At 33.6% G+C, this 22,500-nt stretch overlaps 1 protein-coding gene and 1 long non-coding RNA gene across 2 annotated transcripts; both read left to right on the top strand.

Annotated features, from left to right (window-relative positions):
• Positions 1 to 2,172: 2,172 nt before the first annotated feature.
• Positions 2,173 to 22,110, top strand: LOC134242995 (prolyl endopeptidase-like). The gene is made up of 16 exons (XM_062725203.1): positions 2,173 to 2,358; positions 4,704 to 4,831; positions 4,945 to 5,040; positions 6,977 to 7,145; positions 8,539 to 8,640; positions 10,050 to 10,192; positions 12,280 to 12,445; positions 12,731 to 12,826; positions 13,287 to 13,391; positions 14,230 to 14,334; positions 17,443 to 17,523; positions 19,612 to 19,725; positions 20,761 to 20,909; positions 21,405 to 21,521; positions 21,690 to 21,785; positions 22,005 to 22,110. The coding sequence occupies exons 1-16, from the start codon at positions 2,296 to 2,298 to the stop codon at positions 22,108 to 22,110; spliced, it is 1,836 nt and encodes a 611-aa protein (XP_062581187.1). The 5' UTR covers positions 2,173 to 2,295.
• Positions 8,947 to 10,009, top strand: LOC134242996 (uncharacterized). Its single transcript, XR_009986957.1, has 3 exons — positions 8,947 to 9,032; positions 9,221 to 9,301; positions 9,693 to 10,009. It is a non-coding gene; the product is annotated as an uncharacterized LOC134242996 (long non-coding RNA).
• Positions 22,111 to 22,500: the final 390 nt, after the last annotated feature.

The raw sequence follows: 22,500 nt of genomic DNA, 5'->3' as shown, positions 1-22,500 counted from the left end.
GAGTTCGCATCTCGGCCGCGACCGACCTAGTCGTTAAAATGGGTAGCAACTTGTTCCTTCGCCATGCGCTCGGCACTTTGAAGTGAAAGTTGCGGGTCCTTCGGATGAGACCTAAAAAACCGAGGCCCCGTGTCAGTGGCAGGCGTTGGCACGATAAAGATCCCTCACTGCTCAATGGCCCTAGGTGCCGGGTAAAGGTCAAAATTTGAAGCCCTTCACCGGCATACAGTGACGTCTCCATATGAGAGAAAAATTCTCGAGAGGGACGTTAAACAATATACAATCAATCAATCTACATGTATATCCAATTTTGAAGACTCTAAAAAACATGCAATTAACACAACGGTATTACCTATGCAATGATACAATAAGGGCATGATATTTTAAATATTGAGCAAGAAATTGTCGATATAATATCGATACTCTCTGTAAATAAAGCAATGGGTCCTGATACAATAAGCCACAAGATGTTAAAATCTACTATTTATTCTGTGTCTAAACCGCTGTGTGAATAAGTCGCTGGCAGAAAATGAATTTTCCCGCTCATGTATTACCGCTGTTTAAAAAAGATGACCCTTCTGAGGCTACTAATTATAGACCGGTATTATTGTTGAGCTGTGTTAGCAAAATTGTGGAAAGAATTGTTTTTAAACATGTGTACAATTACTTTCATCAGAATAAATTATTTTATAAATTTCAAGCAGGTGTTTTGCCAGGTCACTCTAATGTTTACCAATTACTTGAAACTTATCACACTATAATTAAGAATATCGATGAGGGAAAATTTTGTTGCATGCATGGTATTTTTTTTATCTGTCCAAAGCGTTCGACAGAGTGTGGCATAAAGGTTTAATTTACTTTTTAAATTAAAGACATACATGTGGAAATATTCTTACCTGGCTTGAGAGTTACTTATGTAACAGAAGGCAGAAAGTTATGTACAAAGATTATTTTTTTCGTCTAGTAGAAACATTAACCCTGGTGTACCTCAAGGATCAGTTACTGGTCTTTTACTTTTCTTGATTTATGTGAATGATGTGTCAGAAAACATGATTTCATTGTGTAGATTGTTTGCAGATGACACGTCGTTGTTCCTCTTACAATGTTGCAGCTATTGAATATACTTTAAATCATGATTTAGATATTCTTGATGAGTGGTCTTCCAAATGGCTTATGAAATTTCAAACTCCATACCAAAACAAAAGCATTATTTTTACTCATCCAAAACAAAAGCATTATTTTTACATTAAAATCCAATTATTTTAAGAATGCTTTGGTCTGGATGTAACCACGCACTGCAGAGAATAATATTTCTAAGAATCAGCCGCTTGAAAGAGGCAATTACGGAAGCATAGTAGGGCCGCACCAATACCTTTTATTAATTTGTTTAACAAATGAACAATTTGTTTTAACAAATTAATTATTTTTTTAAAACAAAATTAATAGTTGTTTTAACAAATTGATAATTTGTTTTAACAAATTAATAATTTGTTTTAACTAACTAATAATTTGTTTTAAGTAATTAATACTTTGCTTTAACAAATTAATACTTAAATGTTTTAACAAATTAATACTTGTTTTAACTAATTAATAATTTGTTTTAACAAATTAATACTTTGTTTTAACTAATTAATAATTTGTTTTAAGTAATTAATAATTTTGTTTAAAGTAATTAATAATTTGTTTTAACAAATTAATACTTTGTTTTAAGAAATTAATACTTTGTTTTAACAAATTAATACTTTGTTTTAACTAATTAACAATTTGTTTTAACAAATTAATTATTTGTTTTAACAAATTAATTATTTGTTTTAACAAATTAATTATTTGTTTTAACAAATTTTCTAATTTGTTTTAACAATATTAAATTACTAATTTGTTTTAACAAAATTAATAATTTTTTTTTTATAACAAATTGATAATTTGTTAAAACAAAATTACTAATTTGTTAAAACAAATTGATAATTTAATAAAGATACTGACCAATGCGACCCTAATACGCTTCCGTAGGCAATAAGTCTAGGACAAAAAATCGCAAAAACTGGGGTGATAACCTACTTTTTTCTTTTTAAATTATTTTTATTATTTTTTTCTTGTTGCAATCAGTAACAAGTTTGAAACCCGGCCTGGTCAAGGTTTTACTTCCCAAACTCACCTACGACTTAAAGTGGAATGAGTTAACAATTACTCGACAACACCGGGTTCTGAAACAAAACAATTATTGAATTTAAAAGTTTTATTTTGTAACACTGACTCACTGTAAACCCCTGAAGGTGGTATTATAATTATTTTACAATGGTGAAAATAACAGATGCTAGACGGGATGAAGGTCAAGTTGATAATTACCACAACCAAAAGGTAGATTCTTAATGTAAATTCTTATTCAGTCTTTGCCAGCATGGTTGGTGTTAACAGGTCCAGTACAATCAGTACATTTAGCTACGTAGGTAGAATTACCTATGTAGCTTTATTTACCTACCTCAGGTAGCTTGATTTAGCTATTTCAATGTAACTTTTCTTTTTATGGAAAAGAGACAAAAAATCGCAGTTAAATGACTATTGATATTTATACTAGGTTGTCTTTAAAAAACAATCCAAAGCAGAGATAGTTTAAACATTGCTGCGTTTGGTCAATTTAGAGCAAAACATGTAATTCCATTGTTTGGTTATCTGTCCGTGCGGTGAGGCATGACTGAGTATGATTACTTCACATTGTGCTGAATAATTACCAACCTATTATCATGTTAACTGGACTTCTTTGTCATTTCATTCAAGGAGTAACTGTCATACATAGCCCCAAAACTTTCAGAACTTTGATTGCAATTGCGCAGAAAAAGACATTTCTTCAAGAGGGAATTTTTCATGAATTGTTTTCACACGAGTTCAAAGTTGAAAATGATCACTGCATCAACATGATAGTTTTTGCACATCCTGAGAAAAATGCTTTTTTATAGAAATAAATTCATTTGGTAGCTAAATCAAGCTACCTGAGGTAGGTAAATAAAGCTACGTAGGTAATTCTACCTACGTAGCTAAATGTACTGATTGTACTGGACCTGGTTAATCCCTGTTGAGATTCTGCTTGGCTAGATATTTGGACTGACGCCGTCAGTCCAAATATCTAGCCTAGCTCTCAACAGGGATTAGGTTGGTGACACAAATATTGAAATAATATAAACAAACTGAAATAAAAACACAGACAAACACGTGTAGGCTAAGAAAAAGTTTGTTGTGAGATAAATTGATAGATAACTGACCCTTACCATTTATTGTTGTGAGATATAAATATATATTTTTATACAAAATGTTACTCACAAATGTAAGTGAATGGGATTGGGCAGCAGGCAAAGCCTATTTTAGCCCTCTAGATAAATTGATAGATAGCTGACCCTTACCATTTATTGTTGTGAAATATAGGCCTATTGACAGATAGTAATCTCGATGGAGACTCTGCTGGGATGTTTGGTCTGACTCTCCTGTGCTGGATATTTGGTCTGAAGCCCACAGACCAAATATCTAGCCCAGCGTTATTTTATAGGTAGCTGACCCTTTGCATTATTTTATAGATAGGGCCAAAATAAAAATATTCCTAGATTCTCATCCCCGCCCGCCCCGATTTAATTCCCCCGCCTCGATTTTTTTTATTTCTGTTTTTCTTCGTCTTAATTCTGATCTGGATCGGTATTCATCTACCATTCTACTTTCGTTTTAAATCCCGCAAAAGACGACATGATTTTGACAGCTGAAAAGATAGTAATTGCTGTAATACATGCATATATATTTTAAACAAGGGTCATTGGTTGAAAAAGATTGGTGATGATGTGAAGTAAGAGATAATTGAACCTTTACTATGACTTTTATTCGGGTATTGTAGATAAAATTACACCAATTGACCACGTCAATAGAATATCTGCAAAATTGAAAAAATAAAAAATATAAAATAAAAGCCGCCCGTCCACCTCGATTTTAAAAAAAATTTGGATGAGAATCTAGCAATTTATTTTTTATGGCCTAGCTGACCCTTTGCATTATTTTATAGATAGCTGACCCTTTGCGTTATTTTATAGATAGGTGACCCCTTTGCATTATTTTATAGATAGCTGACCCTTTGCGTTATTTTATAGATAGCTGAACCTATGGTTATTTTATAGATAGCTGACCCTTTGCGTTATTTTATAGATAGCTTACCCTTTGTCTTATTTTATAGATAGCTGACCCTTTGCATTATTTTATAGATAGCTGACCCTTTGTCTTATTTTATAGATAGCTGACCCTTTGCGTTATTTGATAGATAGCTGACCCTTTGCTTTATTTTATAGATAGCTGACCCTTTGCGTTATTTTATAGATAGCTGACCCTTTGAGTTATTTTATAGATAGCTGACCCTTTGCGTTATTTGATAGATAGCTGACCCTTTGCGTTATTTGATAGATAGCTGACCCTTTGTCTTATTTGATAGATAGCTGACCCTTTGCGTTATTTGATAGATAGCTGACCCTTTGCATTATTTGATAGATAGCTGACCCTTTGTCTTATTTTATAGATAGCTGACCCTTTGCATTATTAGCTGACCCTTTGCTTTATTTTATAGATAGCTGACCCTTTGTGTTATTTTATAGGTAGCTGACCCTTTACATTATTTTATAGATAGCTGACCCTTTGCGTTATTTTATAGATAGCTGACCCTTTGTGTTATTTTACAGATAGCTGACCCTTACCACTGGATGGAGGACCCAGACAGTGAGGAAACTAAAGCGTTTGTAGAGGCTCAGAATAACATCTCTAGGCCTTTTCTGGATGCCTGCCCAGTAAGGGAGAAATTGAAAAATAGGTATTAATTGTGCTGAATTATTTCACCCTTCACACTTTTGACACTAACACAACTTCAATTATTTTAGTCCCACGTCAATAATGACTATGGTATTCTGTTATCTTTATCTTCAGACTTACAGAGCTAATGGACTACCCCAAGTATGGCTGCCCTTATAAAAGAGGAAATTATTATTATTATTCTTATAACACTGGACTCCAAAATCAAAGGTAAATGATTTAAGTACAGATGGCAAAAAAGCCCAATGAAAATATATGAATATAAAGCATTCTCTAAGAATATGTGATACCCAATATGTAAATTCAAACATTTTATTATTAGGGCCCCGCAAGGATTTGCGGGTGCCCTATAGTAATCACTCTGTCTGTCTGTCCGTCTGTCTGTCTGTCTGTCTGTCCGTCTGTCACTCTTCCGTCCACAAATTTTCTGTTTTTTTCTAATAACTTTTTTTATGGTTGCCCAATCAAGTTCAAATTTGGTATGGTAGTTCAGTAGGCAGAAATACATATTTTGATGCTAAGTTTGGTTCTCTATGTCTTCTGGTTTGGAGCTGGGGTGGTGGGGTAGATTCATTAACTATGCATAAGAATGAATGGGCAACTTTTTTTTATGGTTGCCAAATCAAGTACAAATTTGGTATGGTAGTTCAGTAGGCAGAAATACATATTTTGATGCTAAGTTTGGTTCTCTATGTCCCCTGGTTTGGAGCTGGGGTGGTGGGGTAGATTCCTTAACTTTATATAAGAATGCATTGGCAAAGAGAGATAACTGCTGAAGATGTTTCCATTGTAAACTGAATGCTGGCTATGAGTCCCTTGGGATTAATTAGCTTTCCTCCTGAAGAAAATCCAGAGCATTATCTTTATCTGTCACATTGAGATGAATTACCACCTCTGTCTGCAAATGAAGTTTGTTTTGAAGTTGAGTCAATTTGGAATGCTATGAACACTCTGAAATGTGGATTTAAATATAAATTTTTATAATTTATTTTTGTTTAATAGTTATGATTTTATTGAATTCTAAAAACAAGAAATAGTTTAAAGAAGATTTTTTGATTTACTTTTTTTCACTTTATGTTAATTAATTTTTAAGGTAGTTGTATAAAAACCCCATTCTGTCATGAATACTGCAAAAGTTCTTATTGTAACTTTAGAAGAAAATGATGAGAGATCAAATCCTTTGGGATTAATTATGATTTAGTAGGCTTTTCTTTATCTTTAAGATTAATGAAAACCTTTGTCTGCAACTGCTGTTTGTTTGAAAAAGCCTTCATGATATTTGCATTCATTGAAGGCTATATAACACAAGCTTCATAATTGTTTAAATGTACATTCAATGATAAGTTGTTCTTTACTGCCTAATGTAAATACAAGGATATTATTTTTAGGTTTTTGAATATTCAGGAATTATCTTGAAATTTTAAGAATACGGTTGCTGTTGCTTATTCTTCGTACATTTTTTAATCATTCCGTAAGCTGCACCCTTTTACTTCTACCCCATGGCGGGGCCCTTGCTGACTGGTCAGTTTTCTAGTTAATGCTATTGCTATATTTACTTTTATCATTTGTAAAATAAAGAACATTTTCCATTTCTATTCTAAAATTGTTGTGGCAATTTTTTCAAATTTTGATCTGATACATAATATCACTCAATAAAGGGGAATTAATGGGAGTGGGGGTTGTGTATTAAATTTCATGGTTTCATTCATACCAAAGGGTGAGAATAAGTTATTGAAATACATGTACATCATGACTTTGAAAATCTTAGGAAACTGTTAACATGGTTATGATGAGCAGTTAGTCTACTACCAAACTTTGGAATGATATTTTTCCCAGGGTTCAAAATACAGGCCTTACGGAGGGATGATGTTGGTAAAAATACATTGAACGTTCATCAAATACTTGAAGAACATGTTTATTCCTGTACAACTATTCAAGTTTAATATTCTCATCAGACTTCATACACTTATACAAATTTTATGTTGCATTACTAATATACCCTCAGCGTGGCATTCATGTCTTATAGACATATTTCTAGTTGGACTTATTATGAACTAATTAAATTGCTAATTATTTTAAAATAATTGAGAATTTTCATGATACTTCTTGAATGAAATCAAACAATGTTTCACTAATTATCTTTCAGTGTGATTTATGTACAAGACTCTTTGGACTCTGAGCCGCGAGTTTTTCTGGATCCTAACCTCCTCTCTGATGATGGGACCATCTCCCTCAACGGCAAAGCTTTCTCTGAAAATGGAAAGTACTTTGCTTATGGTCTAAGTAAAAGTGGATCTGACTGGATAACCATTAAAGTAAGAACAAGGTTCACTTAGGACATTTTCTGGCCATGTAAAATCCAGAAAAAATTGAAACTGCTTTACAGATTTATTGACAATACATGTATAAATTGTCATATAAACCCTTAGTGACTGCATATCTGTCAAAACTGATAATCATATTTTTAATCTTTTTTTTAAATTTCAAAAGTTGTTTTTTGATATGCTAACATTCTTAAGTTGTGTGGATTCAATATTTAAGAATCACAGATAGTGTAATGCTTGTGGTATTAGAGTGGGATTACACTGAGATATAAACTTTTCATACATGAATGATTATGGGGGGAAGATTTTAAAATAAAGATGGAAAGAAATGTTAAAAATCTTAAGTAAAACAGAGGGGCCAAGGTAGCACAGGTAAGCTTGGTGCATGATCCACTTGAATCTTGATTTTATAACATTACTTGAAGAGAAGAATGTGGCATTCTTTTTTATTTTGAATAGGCTATAAACTCTACACTTACATTCTTTAAAAAAAAAAAAGTGAAAATATAGGGCGCACTTGTTTCAGACAACCAGGCGATGACCCGGTTCACCTTTATCACATGACATATTGACCGGTTAGTGTAGCTGAAACAAGTGAAAATTAAGCCGGAAAATGGCTGAATCTGTTATTGGTGGTGTTGCTGTAAAAAATAATTTTCTCTGCACGCACAACAGGAGGACAACGATTTTGTGGATATATTTCGTTTCAATATTTAATAGATCCATTCAATGTACAATCTGTGAATTTGGAGCATAGGGCCTCGTTAAACACAAAACTGAAAAGTAGCTTTGAATTAAAATGAAAAGGTTGGTCATGCCAATATAAACAAACATGTTGTAAAAGTTACTTATTTTCTCAGTACTGTATGTTTATTGAAACTGAAACTACTGTAAATGATAAATCACGAATATTTCAGCATCAAGAAAATATCTACCTCCGTTTTCCGCCATATTGCTTTTCATTTGGCCGCTAGAAATTTTTCGGGCGATCTAGGCTACTTTTTGACTGCCTGGTGGCTTTAAAATATTTGAAACAAGTTACTTGCCTGCTTCTGGAAGTATCAACCGGCTTGACCCAGCTTATGAAACAAGTGCGCCCATAGATAACATCACAAGATACATTGTGAAGATTCTTCTTTTCACATTATTTATCCCATTTGTGCTCCTACTAATTAATACATGTTGTTTTAAGCATGCTAATTTGTAACTATGTTAAGCTACCTAGTTGAAGGAAAGGATTGCACAATATTTTAAGCATCCTAATTTTAAGTAATTTTCTATTAAACCTCAAAAAGACTATTATGAATTAACATCAGATACTTTTTATTAGAAGTTTCTGTTTGATTGGATGAAGCATATTATTGAAGTAATAATTCTTTTACAGTTCAAAGAAGCGCCCTCTGGTAAGGACCTACCTGACAGTCTGGAGAAGGTGAAATTCTCCAGCATGGCCTGGACTCACGATCACAAAGGCTTACTGTATAATGTACGTAAAATCTGGGGACATTATCTATAGCATCATCAGTCAGTAAAATATATAGCATCATCAGTCAGTAAAATCCATAGCATCATCATCAGTCAGTAAAATCTACCGCAGCATAATCAGTAAAATCTATAGCAGCATCAGTCAGTCAAATCTATAGCAGCACCAGTCAGTCAAATCTATAGCAGCATCATCATTCAGTAAAATCTATAGCAGCATCAGTCAGTCAAATCTATAGAATCATCAGAAAAATCTATAGCAGCATCAGTCAGTCAAATCTATAGCATCATCAGTAAAATCTATAGCAGCATCAGTCAGTCAAATCTATAGCAGCATCAATCAGTCAAATCTATAGCAGTATCATCATTCAGTAAAATCTATAGCAGCATCAGTCAGTCAAATCTATAGCATCATCAGTAAAATCTATAGCAGCATCAGTCAGTCAAATCAATAGCAGCAGCATCAATCAGTCAAATCTATAGCAGCATCAGTCAGTCAAATCTATAGAATCATCAGTAAAATCTATAGCAGCATCAGTCAGTCAAATCTATAGCATCATCAGTAAAATCTATAGCAGCATCAGTCAGTCAAATCTATAGCAGCATCAATCAGTCAAATCTATAGCAGTATCATCATTCAGTAAAATCTATAGCAGCATCAGTCAGTCAAATCTATAGCATCATCAGTAAAATCTATAGCAGCATCAGTCAGTCAAATCTATAGCAGCAGCATCGATCAGTCAAATCTATAGCAGCAGCATCAATCAGTCAGATCTTAGCAGCATCATCAGTCAGTCAAATCTATAGCAGTATCATCATTCAGTCAAATCTGTAGCAGCTTCAGTCAGTCAAATCTATAACAGCATCAGTCAGTCAAATTTATAGCAGCATCAATCAGTCAAATCTACAGCAGTATCATCAGTCAGTCTGTCAAATCTATAGCATCATCAGTCAGTCAAATCTATAGCAGCATCAATCAATCAAAATGTATTGCATCATCAATCAGTCAAATCTGTAGCATCATCAGTCAGTCAGATCTATAGCAGCATTAGTCAGTCAAATCTATAGCAGCATCAGTCAGTCAATTGCTTCCCCTTGTACAGTTATTGTCCAATTCTTATAAAATTTGGCACTTAAGTTAGCTGGCTTATTGGTCTGAATTACTACTCTGGAATTGCTATACTGTGGAATGACAGTGAAATTTATGGGAGTCAAAGTTCATGTGCAAGCTAAGTTTTACTAGAACAAATGAATTACTGATGTTGACAAATTGAAAAGCTGGTTTAGAAAAAGTTAATTGAGCTCTTTTAGTATTAGTTGAATTTGACAATGGATATTTTTTTTACAAAAGATTTTTGATAAGATAAAAAAGGTTATTTTAGCAATTCCTTTTTTTCCCTTTCTTCTTTAAAGAAATATTTAGATGAAAATGTTAAAGCACAAGGTACAGAGACTGCGACTAATCAGAATCAGAAGCTGTTCTATCATCGCCTTGGAACTGACCAATCAAAAGATGTCTTGCTAGCTGAATTCCCTGATGAACCAAAATGGATGATGTAAGTTTATCAGAAGATCATGCAGATTTCTCAAGTCATTGTTTGTAATTTTTTAATCTTATTTTACCAAGAAGTTTCTAGAAGAATCAAGTTTAATTCATGTAGCTAAAATTTAAAAAAAAATGCAAAGACTGAACTTATAAACTGTGAAGTTCAAAATCAGTAGCTCAACGTTATATTTAGAGTACGAGTTTCCTACTGTATCAGAGATACAGGGTGGGGCTTGAGGCGAGAGCGATGGCTCGAGCCGGGCCCCGCCCTGTATCTCTGATACAGTAGGAAACGAGTATTCTAAATGACTTGTGACATGATCTTTCTAATGACCTCACCAATTTACATTCATATTTGGGTACATATCTCTCAACCAATCAGATGATTTTAGCAGAAAGTTGATTTAGTATCCCATTTTAAGCACTCGCAACTGAAATGCCGAGAGAGGTGGACGTGCAGGTATTTATCATTTTAAAATGATTATTTAGGGGATGCATTATATAACTGGTTTTCCAAAAAAAAAAAATTAAATTTGATTGAGTATTTTCTTTTCTCTATTCAGCTGTTGCCGACTTCTTTTTTTTTTTTTAATTTAAGCTACACATGCAAAACATTTTAATATATAAGAATCATGTGGGAATGTTTTTGAAACCAAAATACTTCGGGGAAAACGAATTCTGAAAGAAATGTCCGACAATGTCCTACACCTGTCGTAATATAAAAAAAATATGAAATAAACAGATGAAATGAAAGCGGGGTGGGGGGGGGGGGGGGGAGTATTTTACCTTCATGTTTTTAATAAAATGTAGAGTAACCAAAGGGGATCCCAGCACTCATTGGTGCCCCCCACTCAACCCTCCTGTGAGTTTTTTCTTTTCTTTTTCGCTTTCGTAAATGATTTTTGCTAAAATTGTATACATACGCTTTTTAATTTATCAACAATAAACGATAGCACCACATAGTGTCTTGGTTGGCTATAAATCTACCCCCTTCCTCGAGTTTCCACTTATTTTTTTTCAGGGGGGGGGGGGGGGGGCCATAGTAATCATTTGTGAACTGTTCCACTACTCCTTTCTAAAATTTTTTGAATTCGACACTAATAACTTTACGTTGTAAAATTTTATTCTTCATTCACCTCAAATTTTGAGTAAATACCTACAGTGCTTTCATGGGAATTGAACGATTCTTGTGTCTGTACACAGATTCAGCTTTCCCTCATCGCTAAAAATAAACCGTACTGTATCGTTGATATTTTGCAGATACAGTACAGTTTCTGCTCATTTGCATAAGAAACGCCCACAAAAAGTGTTCTGTATCGCAGTTACAGTATGCTTGACTTCAAAGGAAAACTTGCCGGGTCATGTCACAATGTCCATTGGAGAATTTACTACATGTACTATATAACATTATTATAAAGAATGGCAGGAACAAATGATTTTGATTCATTACTTTCATGTTTTAAAACTAACCGGAATGGAAATCACTTCTTGACAATTGGTAAACCCATTATAAGCATATTCCTAATAACTAATGACATTTATTGATGATATGAAAAAAAGAGATGTATGAGTCTTTATAATCTTGACCTACTTTAGTTTAGTATCTTTAGGTCCCTAGAATAATATTTGCCTCATATAAAAAAAACTGTCTTGTTTAAAATTTACTTTTAATATAAATCAATTTTACACTGAACACAATTAGGAATACATGTATTAAAAATCTATGAAATAATTATTTATTGAATGTATTTATTCAGAAGAGTAAAAAAGATGTCACCCTGTATAGAAGGATTAGTGAACAGGAAACAGATATGTGTATGATCTATCAACAATAATGATCTGTAATATTAAATCTACCGGTAATAGAATATGATTCCCTGCTTTAAAGAATTACCTGTCTCAAGTGATATTGTTTTAGAATTTTCCTTGAAAGACAAACATAGCATACAGATTTGACAGAAAAATGGTATGTTCACATGTAAAACCTGTGTGAGGCTTTATAAAAGGTTTAGCAATAAGGAAAAACACATTTAATATATAATATTTTCTTGAGTTTATTATTACACCATTACTGTTATAGCCTTTGTTCTTTGTTAGAGGTGCTGAGGTCAGTGACTGTGGGCGCTACATTATCCTGTGTCCACGAGAGGGATGTGACCCTGTCAATCGTCTGTTCTATGTGGACCTTCAGACCCTCCCAGATGGGATCAGTGGTCCTCTTCAGTATGTCAAAGTAGTGGATAACTTTGATGCAGAATATGAGGTAAGATTGAGTGACTCATATGGGAAAGAAAGAACTAAATCAAATCACATTTGGTCTTTCTGCCATCCTTTAAGCTGCCATTCTTCAGAAACTATTGTGATCATTATAAAGAACCAGAGTTATATTTAATAATGAAGAATAATTTCCCCCTAAACAACTACTTAGTCAGAAATAATAGAAATTGTTTGCATCAAAATGTATTTTTCAAGCTTATTTCAGCTTTTTTGCTCCATTTATAATAGTAATGAATTTTGTAGTAATGAAAATGAATGCTTGTTTTTGCAGTATATCACAAATGAAGGCACAGTGTTTACGTTTAAAACAAATCTGAAGGCTCCACGGTACAAACTGATTCAGATTGACTTCTCCAAGCCACAGATGGTGAGTCTCCAGAAGGATAACTAACTAACTATTAACTAACAAGCCAGAGATGGTGAGTCCTCTGTGAGGATAACTAACTAACTATTAACTAACAAGCCACAGATGGTGAGTCCTCTGTAAGGATAATTAATTAACTATCAAGCCAGAGATGATAACTCCTCTATTAGGAGAAGTATACTAACAAGCCAGAGATAGAGAGTGCTCCATTAGGATAACTAATTATTAACTAACATGCTAGAGATGATGAGTCCTCCATTAGGATAACTAGCTAACTATTAACTAACATGCCACAGATAGTGAGTTCCCTGTAAAGATAACTGACCAACTATTAACTAACAAGCCAGAGATGAAGAGTCCTCCATTAGGATAACTAACTAACTATTTTAAATTATTAACATTTACAAATTATGACAAGATTCTTATTGACTTCCTAGAAATTCACTTTGACTCAATCTTGTAGGAGAACTGGACTACACTGGTGGAGGAACATGAGAGCAGTGTGTTAGAGTGGACAGCCTGTGTCAACAACAATAAGCTGGTCTTATGTTACCTAGAGGATGTCAAGGTTAGCTAGGACAATGTGACATATAATGCATAATTGATACGCTAAATTTGTACAATTCATGATACAACTTTTTCAATTTTTTACAAGCTCACAGCCAATGATATGAGAAAACGTTTCTGACAAAAAATTATCTGGTGTCCATCTATTATTTTTTATCATCTGTTGAATTCAAATTTTGGACTTCTCACAAAAACATGTCTTACCAAATTCAGAACAAAGCACCCAAGGATGAAGTTTTAACACTTTAAACAACAGGAGGACCAAACACTTTTTTAAATAGACAGATAAATGATAAATTGTGTAGAACATGTGGAGAATCTTCTCTTCACAAACCATGGGACCAGATAAAAGAGTGGGGTACTGGGTTTGGATGGCATAAGAATACTGGGCCATGAAATTTGAGTAAAAAAGTAAAAGTTCAATAAAAATTTGATTGATGAATTGAACCAAAAGGGTGATTTTTCAAAAGAACTTTTAATTAAGTTTATAAAAGAATAGATTAGTCTGAAAAATAATTGAACTTGAGGACTATTAAGGTTCATTGATACTCTGGTAACAAAGATAACTCTTACTGACATAAATTTATATCATTTCATTATAGATTTGCCAAGTTGAAATGTCCTTTTTTGTCCAATTTTGCCCAACAAGCTATGCTAGTATTATTGTTTGTATTTTATGTATAAAATACATTTCTTTTATAAAATCATTAAGGTTCAAGCAACATTTTATATGAGTGCATGAGCAGAGGGTTTATGAACCTGAAAGCATGCTTAGCCATACTCAATAGAATTATACCTTTGTACTCACTATTACTTGATGGTTTCCATTGAATTGGTAGAACAAGCTGTATGTCCATAGATTGAATGATGGACAGAGAATGGCAGAATTACCAGTGGATGTTGGGACAATTTCAGGGTATTCTGGGAAAAAAGAACAAACAGAGGTGAATAGCAAATAACCTTGTTTTTGTTTGTCAATACACATATTTAAGACTACATTGACTCCTTATTTATATTTTTAGCTCTTCTGAGCCAAAGGCTCAAAGAGCTAATGCTATGGCCATTTGTGCGGTGTGCGTCCTGCGGTGTGCGTTAACTTTTTAGCTCACCTGAGCTGAAGGCTCAAGTGAGCTTTTCTGAACAAAATTTGTCCGTTGTCTGTTGTCGTCGTTGGCGTCGTTGTCGTCGTCGTTGTCGTAAACTTTTCACATTTTCATCTTCTCCTCAAGAACCACTGGGCCAATTTCAACCAAACTTGGCACAAAGTATCCTTGGGTGAAGGGGATTCAAGTTTGTTCAAATAAAGGGCCACACCCTTTTCCAAGGGGAGATAATCATGAATTAGAGAAAAATTATTGGCATTTTTAAAAAATCTTCTTCTCAAGAACCACTGGAACAGGAAAGATGAAACTCATATGGAATCATCCTCAGGTAGTGTAGATTCAAGTTTGTTCAAGTCATGACCCGCGGGGGTAGGGCGGGGCCAAAATGGCCGATCAACGTTTTGCATAGGAATATATAGGAAAAATCGTTAAAAATCTTCTTCTCAAGAACCACTGGGCCAGGAAAGATGAAACTCATGTGGAATCATCCTCAGGTAATGTAGATATAAATTTTTTCAAGTCATGACCCCTGGGGGTAGGGCGGGGCCAAAATGGCCGATCAAAGTTTTGCATAGGAATATATAGGAAAAATCTTTAAAAAATCTTCTTCTCAAGAACCACTGGGCCAGGAAAGATGAAACTCATGTGGAATCATCCTCAGGTAATGTAGATATAAATTTGTTCAAGTCATGACCCGCGGGGGTAGGGCGGGGCCAAAATGGCCGATCAAAGTTTTACATAGGAATATTTAAGAAAAATCTATAAAAATCTTCTTCTCAAGAACCACTGGGCCAGGAAAGATGAAACTCATGTGGAATCATCCTCAGGTAATGTAGATATAAATTTGTTCAAGTCATGACCCCTGGGGGTAGGGCGTGGCCAAAATGGCCGACCAAAGTTTTACATAGAAATATATAGGGAAACCTTTTTAAATATTCTTTTCAAGTACTTCAAAGCCAGGATTAGTTATATTTGTATGGAATCATCCTCAGGTAATGTAGATTCTAGTTCGATCAAATTATGATCCCCTTGGGGGTTAAAATTCAAGCCCTCCCCCCAACTTAAGTTAACTTTCAGTTCTGATCTGATATGTGTTTTTTACTAGCTGATGTGCTCAGGTGAGCGCTGTGGCCCCTGGGCCTCTTGTTAGAATATGGGCCATAACTCAAGAACCCCTTGGCCAATCATTGTCAAATTTGTTACAGGGTATCCTTGGCCCAAGGGCTACCATTTATACTAAAACTAGGGGTTGGACCCTAAAACAAGGGGAGATAATCAGGAAAATGAAACCAAAAGTACTGGTTGCTAAAAAATCTTCTTCTCCAGAACCACCGTGCAGATTTTCACCAAACTTACATACAAGGGTCGGGATATGTTGAAGATTAAAAATTGTTCAAGGCATGACCCTGGGGCAAAGGGCGTGGTCTCAAGGTCACTTGAAAGTTGACCAAAATTTACGCTTAATAAAAACATTGATATTTTGCTTACTATAAAGACTAGGATCATCAAATATTGTAAGTTGATGCATCTCAAGACTTCACAACATGTTAATACAAAAGTAGGTCACGGTGACCTACTTTTTAAATTTTATGGGCTATTGTTTTCAAATTGATTTTGAGGCATATTTTGGACACTTTAAGGCCTTTGATCATAAAACTTTGTAAGCTGGTGCATCTTGGGTCCACAAACAACATCAACTTAAAAGTAGGTCATCATGACCTACTTTTTGAATTTTATGGCTAATCTTTTCTAAAACATTTAATCCGATTATTTCAGACACCGAGAGGTCTAGAATCCCCAAATTTTGTTAGTTGATGCATCTTGGGGCCTTAAGACATATTTATTAAAAAAGTAGGTCACTGTGACCTACTTTTTGAACTTTGCAGGCATTTGTTTTCAAATAGTTTAAAAGGCATATTTTGAATACCATAAGACCTATGATCATCAAATTTTGTCAGTTGATGCATCTTTAGTCTTCAGAAACTGTTGACCAAAAAGTAGGTCAAGATGACCTATTTTTGATATTTTATGGTTATATTTAAATATCTCGGGTACTTATTGGCTTAGAATCATCAAACTTTGTCAGTTGATGCATCTTAGGTTTTCGGAGATCGACGACCAAAGAGTAGGTCACGGTGACCTACTTTTGTCATTTTATGGCTAGATTTATGTATCTCAGGTACTTATTGGCTTAGAATCATCAAACTTTGTCAGTAGATGCATCTTAGGTTTTCGGAGCATGTCGACCAAAAAGTAGGTCAAGGTGACCTACTTTCAAATATCTCAGGTACTGATTGGCTTAGAGTCATCAAACTTTGTCAGTAGATGCATCTTGGGTTTTCAGAGAATGTCAACCAAAAAGGAGGTCACGGTGACCTACTTTTGACATTTTATGGCTATATTTAGGTATCTCAGGTACTTATTGGTTTAGAATCATCAAACTTTGTTATTTGAAGCATCTTGGGTTCTTGGAGAATGATCATCAAAAAATAGGTCACAGTGACCTACTTGTGACATTTATGGCTATATTTAAGTATTCTAGGGTACTTATAGGCTTAGAATTGTCAGACTTTGTCAGTTGATGCACCTTGGATTTTCGGAGAATGTTGACTAATAAGTAGGTCACTGTGACCCACTTTTGAATATCTCAAGTACTTATTGGCTTAGAATCATCAATCTTTGTCAATTAATGCATCTTGTGTCCTCAGAAAATTTCAATCAAAAAGTAGGTCACCTTGACCTACTTATAGTATTTTATAATTGCATTTAAATATCTTCAGCCCTAACTGGCTAAGAATCATCAAACTTTGTCAGTTGATGCATCTTGGGTCTTAGGATAGATTGTATAATTTATCAGAAGAGCGATTCAAGGCCCTTGGGCCTCTTGTTCAGTTTAAAATGTTTTATATGGTCAAGTTTTGACATCTTTATCTTTTTTGTCATCTTTAGATATTTTACCAGTTTGTATCCTTTCTAACACCTGGCATTATCTACAGATGTGACATGTCAACAGACACCTATTCTCCAAAGGTAAGAATTTCTCAACAGTTCAGTAAATGTGCTAGGACTTCCTGTCTGATAAACAAAAAATTACTACTGAAACATATTTGCATATTTATAGTGTTATAATATAAAGAAGTAGGTTTTAAAAGTTTTGTTTATATTTGTTATTACTTCATCTCGTATGCTGCAAAATTTCTATATATTTCCAAAATGAAAGATTTAGGGACATGCAGTTTTTGGCCTATCCATCAATCTAGCTGTCTATTTGTCCACAAAAAGTGTAACCTTTATTATTATACCTCTACTGATTTTTCCCTATATAAAATTAAGTGATTAGATCTGAACAATTCCCTAGAAATCGCTGTGAATCGGCTAATCCCCGTGCTTTAGTTTTTTTTTAGCTAATCCCTCGGTCGAAAGCTAGTCATGCTAATTTGCAGTTATAGCTTTTCATTGTGACATCATAATAAAGTGACACAAAAAAACAATGCTTCGTGACGTATTTCATATAACAAAACACAACAAAATAAGATATAAACAACAAACAAAATGCAATGATTGCATTAGAATTGGGGAATAACTGTCATCTAATTTGGTATGTGAGATGATTAATGATTAGTAGGGATGTCAACGAATATTCGAATATTCATTCGATGAGTTGATATTCGAATATAAATTCATGATTCGAATATTCGTTTTTTAACTGTACAGGCATTTAAAAGAGAGAAAAACCTGGCAAGTTTTATTAGAAATTGAATCAAGTTTTACAAAATTAAAAGACAGTCCTCTTGGATTACCTGAAAGGTGTGAAGAGTGTATCTATAAAGGTAATTTATTTTATATTTGATCATTAATGGGTGGTAAAATAGTGTCCACTACTTACAGTCAGCTTGTATTGTTGTAAGGACACAGTTTTACAGTAAACACATGGATCCCCTTTTTTATGTAAATATCATTAAAATCATTATCAGGAACTTAATTAGCAAAAAGTAATTGCTTTTATTTTTTCTCCGTTAGATAATTGCTCTGCTTGGTTTGAATTTGTAGGAGTTATCAGTTTAGACTTTAGTAAGACGATCAATAAATCTGGAACATGCTAAAGAATCTTTTATATTTTCAATTTAAAAAAAAACATTATATTTTGGATGCATACTCTTCATATATTCGATAATTATAAAATATATATAATTGCAAATTTACCATGCAAACTCTGTAATTAGTTTCTGTTCCAAAATAATGGCATAAAACCTATACTGCTTGACAGGAATGTGAAGAAATTTATTTTGTAATGCAAGATGTATTTATTTTATCGAATATTCGAATACTCCTATCGAATATTCGAATATCAATTATTGATAATTTTGACATCCCTAATGATTAGTTATTCTGTAAACGATTATTTTTTTTTAAAATTGATTTTTACAATTTAAATTTGTATCGTTAAATAAAACAGTTATAGTATATCATTGAGGGAGTTATCAAGATTCCAGTTCCCCTCGACCAGGACTATTTCCCTCGTCGCACTATGCCTTGGGAAATAGTCCTGGTCTTGCGGATCTGGAATCTTGCTTACTCCCTCAATGATATACGTTAACTGTATAATAACTTTTGATTGGTTAGTGATTTAGCTTTCATATTTCTAGTGTGTATTCCTTATGACAATACCTTTCTTTTGCACCAAATTTTTTACTTCATGACCACGACTTTTGAGTTTGGCTTGTTTTAAAAAATAAAATTTCCTTGGCCATAACTTCTGAACAGTTGACACTCAGGCTTTAGTTACTTCACATGTGAGTGCCTTGTGACTAGACCTGTTTTAGGTACCAGCAATTTTGATATCTTGACACAAATCTTCAAATTTGACCTACTTTTAAGAAAAGACTTCACTATGCTTGTAACGTCTGGATGGCTAGTGCCTTTTTTTCATGTATTTCTTGTGACAAGACTTTACTTTGGAATCCAATATATTTTACTTCACATGTCTTTGACCTTGAAGTTTGCCCTTCTTTTGACAAACTTTAACCTTATCCATGAGCTGTCACACAGGGACATCAGTGTTTCAAAAACATATATATTATTGTTCATTTTCCTTTATAACAGTATTATTTTATTTAGGTATTTAGAAATACAGAATTGAAGAACTTTGACTTTGACCAATATGAAACCAAGCAAGTCTTCTATCCAAGCAAAGATGGGACCAAAATTCCTATGTTTATTGTAAACAAAAAGGTAAAGAAAACAAAAAAAGCATGTTTTACACTAAGTTTTATCTAATATAATTTATGTACCTTTACATTAAAAACAGTTACTGAAAATTATCAATAGATGTACTTTATATTGGATCAAAGATATCTGTTCCTTGAAGAATCATACTTATGGATCACTCAAGAGTATGCCAAATCAAGATTGAATGTTTAAGTATGTGTCTTTCAATATTCATAACTTTTTTTAAAAGATTCAATGCATGTAGCATCTACTGGCTGATGTCAGCCACATTTAGGCCATAGAATCTTCAGAGATAAAAGAACAAATACTGTGAATTTCAGTGCCTCTGAGCAGCTAAGGGGTGGGGTGGGACCATGACCTTGTTCTTTACACCTGCACAATTAACAGTCAAACAATTGCATGATTATAATGGAAAAGGGACTGTGTTTTTATATCCTTTGGGTCTTGAGCTCTAGTTCCAATTTTGGGTACGTGAATCGTGCATGTACTTGTATTTTGATACATGTGTAATGCATTATATCTTAGAAAGGCTGGTTGAAAATGCTTTAATTTGTGTCCTTTTCTTAATCCTGTAGCAAACAGACCTTTTCTTATATTGTTCTGAACATCTAGCCTTCTTCTATATTCTTTTAAAATTGTAAAATTCCTCACCTTTATGCCCAGGATTCTGTGCCAGGGATGTATCTGGAAATGCATCAATTGAAATGAAAAAAAAAACAACTTTATACCTGGACTTTTCTGTGATTTGTTTTATAAAATTTGTGTCCTGGCTATAATGTTCATGGAACAGTGTTATGAAATCTTAAAAACATTTCTCTCCTCCTGGATTTCTTGCTGCTGCAGACTGGTTGAAAAATGATGACATGGAGCAATTAAACTGTAACATTCCCTACAATGTGGACTGAAAAGCTGACATAAAGATTAAATTTTTAAAGGCAGAATCTCTAGAAAAAAAATGATATTCTGGTGTCCATAAATTTCCATATTTTCCCTGTGCTTTGTTGTTATATTGTATTGACATGAATACTTGCTGTGCAGGACCTGGCTTTGGATGGGAACAATCCATGCCTCCTATATGGATATGGAGGATTCAACATATCCATCTCACCTCACTTCTCTGTGTCACGTCTGGTCTTCATGCAGCACCTGGGGGGAGTGTTTGCTGTGGCCAACATAAGAGGAGGAGGGTAAATATTTGGGCATGCAGCAAGCACACTATTTCATTGCTAATAAAAGTGAAACAAATCTTACTAGATATATTTTGTTACATTTTGAAGCCATAATGCACATAGTGGTGTTATACATGTATCAAATAATTTGATATTGTCAGCTAAAATTTTGATAGATTTTATACTCTTTACAAAGTTTCAGGGTATATAAGAACCGTACTGTAAAAATTATTAAAACTTTATCTCAGAAACTACTTGATATATTTTTTCAAACTTTGAAGCAATAATTTAAACCATTTGAATTTACGTGGTAATTTATCTTAATATAAATACATATAGACTGGTTAAAAGATATTCTTATAAAATTTCCCTGTAAATTAACAAAACTTCTTTGATTGAAACAAGAAAAGTAAAAAAACTTTAAGTACTATTTAGATAGTCCAACTGTAAATTTATGCATGTACATATATTTCTATTTTATATACCAAATATATCCTGTATAATATGTTACAGAGAATACGGTGAGACTTGGCATAAAGGCGGAATGTTAGGGAACAAACAGAATGTATTCGATGATTTCCAGGCAGCTGCTCAGTATTTAATTGAGAACAAGTACACCACAAACAGGAAGTGAGTGTCTCAGTCCCTACTGTTCTCATTGTCATCCATTTTACCTGGTTTTCCATCATTTTTTTTGGCAATTTTCTTCTTGAGTTTTAACATGTTTAAATGAGATAAATGTATTGACAGTTAGAATGTAAATGATGACTGTTTTATAGTTTTTGATTGTTGTCTCAGATTAGTTATAAATGGTGGCTCTAATGGGGGATTGCTGGTAGGAGCCTGTCTAAATCAAAGACCAGACTTGTTTGGTTGTGGAATTGCTCAAGTAGGGTGAGTTGTTGAGGAATGATAACAAAGAGACAGTTTCCTTACAGACTTCTTATTTACAATCATTAAATACTTCAAACCTACAGATTTCTTATTTACATCATTCTGTTAGCGCTAAGCATATGTAACTTGATAATCTATATCTTGTATAATGTAAGAATAATCTTTATGAACTTTGCTCACTTGTAAATGTCAAAAGTATTTTATGGATTTTTATTGCAGTGTGATGGACATGTTGAAATTCCATACCTTTACAATAGGACATGCCTGGACTACGGACTATGGCTGTAGTGACAAGGAGGAACAGTTCAACTGGCTCATCAAGTAATGTCTAGTAGATTAAATAGATTAGTGTTTGACTCATCAAGTAATGTCTAGTAGATTAAATAGATTAGTGTTTGGTTCATCAAGTAATGTATAACTAGACAGTAGTAGATTAAATAGATTAGTGTTTGGCTCATCAAGTAATGTCTAACTAGACAGTAGTAGATTAAATAGATTAGTGTTTGGCTCATCAAGTAATGTCTAGTAGATTAAATAGATTAGTGTTTGACTCATCAAGTAATGTCTAACTAGACAGTAGTAGATTAAATAGATTAGTGTTTGACTCATCAAGTAATGTCTAACTAGACAGTAGTAGATTAAATAGATTAGTGTTTGATTCATCAAGTAATGTCTAACTAGACAGTAGTAGATTAAATAGATTAGTGTTTGGCTC

This window comes from Saccostrea cucullata, unplaced genomic scaffold (assembly GCF_032062105.1).
Source record: "Saccostrea cucullata isolate Sc308-1 unplaced genomic scaffold, CSIRO_AGI_Scuc_v1 ctg2671, whole genome shotgun sequence".
NCBI classification, from domain to species: domain Eukaryota; kingdom Metazoa; phylum Mollusca; class Bivalvia; order Ostreida; family Ostreidae; genus Saccostrea; species Saccostrea cuccullata.
The sequence above is the reverse complement of the archived record's forward strand: the minus strand, read 5'-3'. Positions and strand labels throughout refer to the sequence as shown.

Excerpts from the sequence above, each read along its gene's own strand:
- LOC134242995 (XM_062725203.1), top strand. The coding sequence starts at position 2,296 with ATGGTGAAAATAACAGATGCTAGACGGGATGAAGGTCAAGTTGATAAT. Across the intron at positions 5,041-6,976 it reads ACTGGACTCCAAAATCAAAG|TGTGATTTATGTACAAGACT; the intron begins GTAAATGATTTA and ends ATTATCTTTCAG. Across the intron at positions 12,827-13,286 it reads ACTTCTCCAAGCCACAGATG|GAGAACTGGACTACACTGGT; the intron begins GTGAGTCTCCAG and ends TCAATCTTGTAG.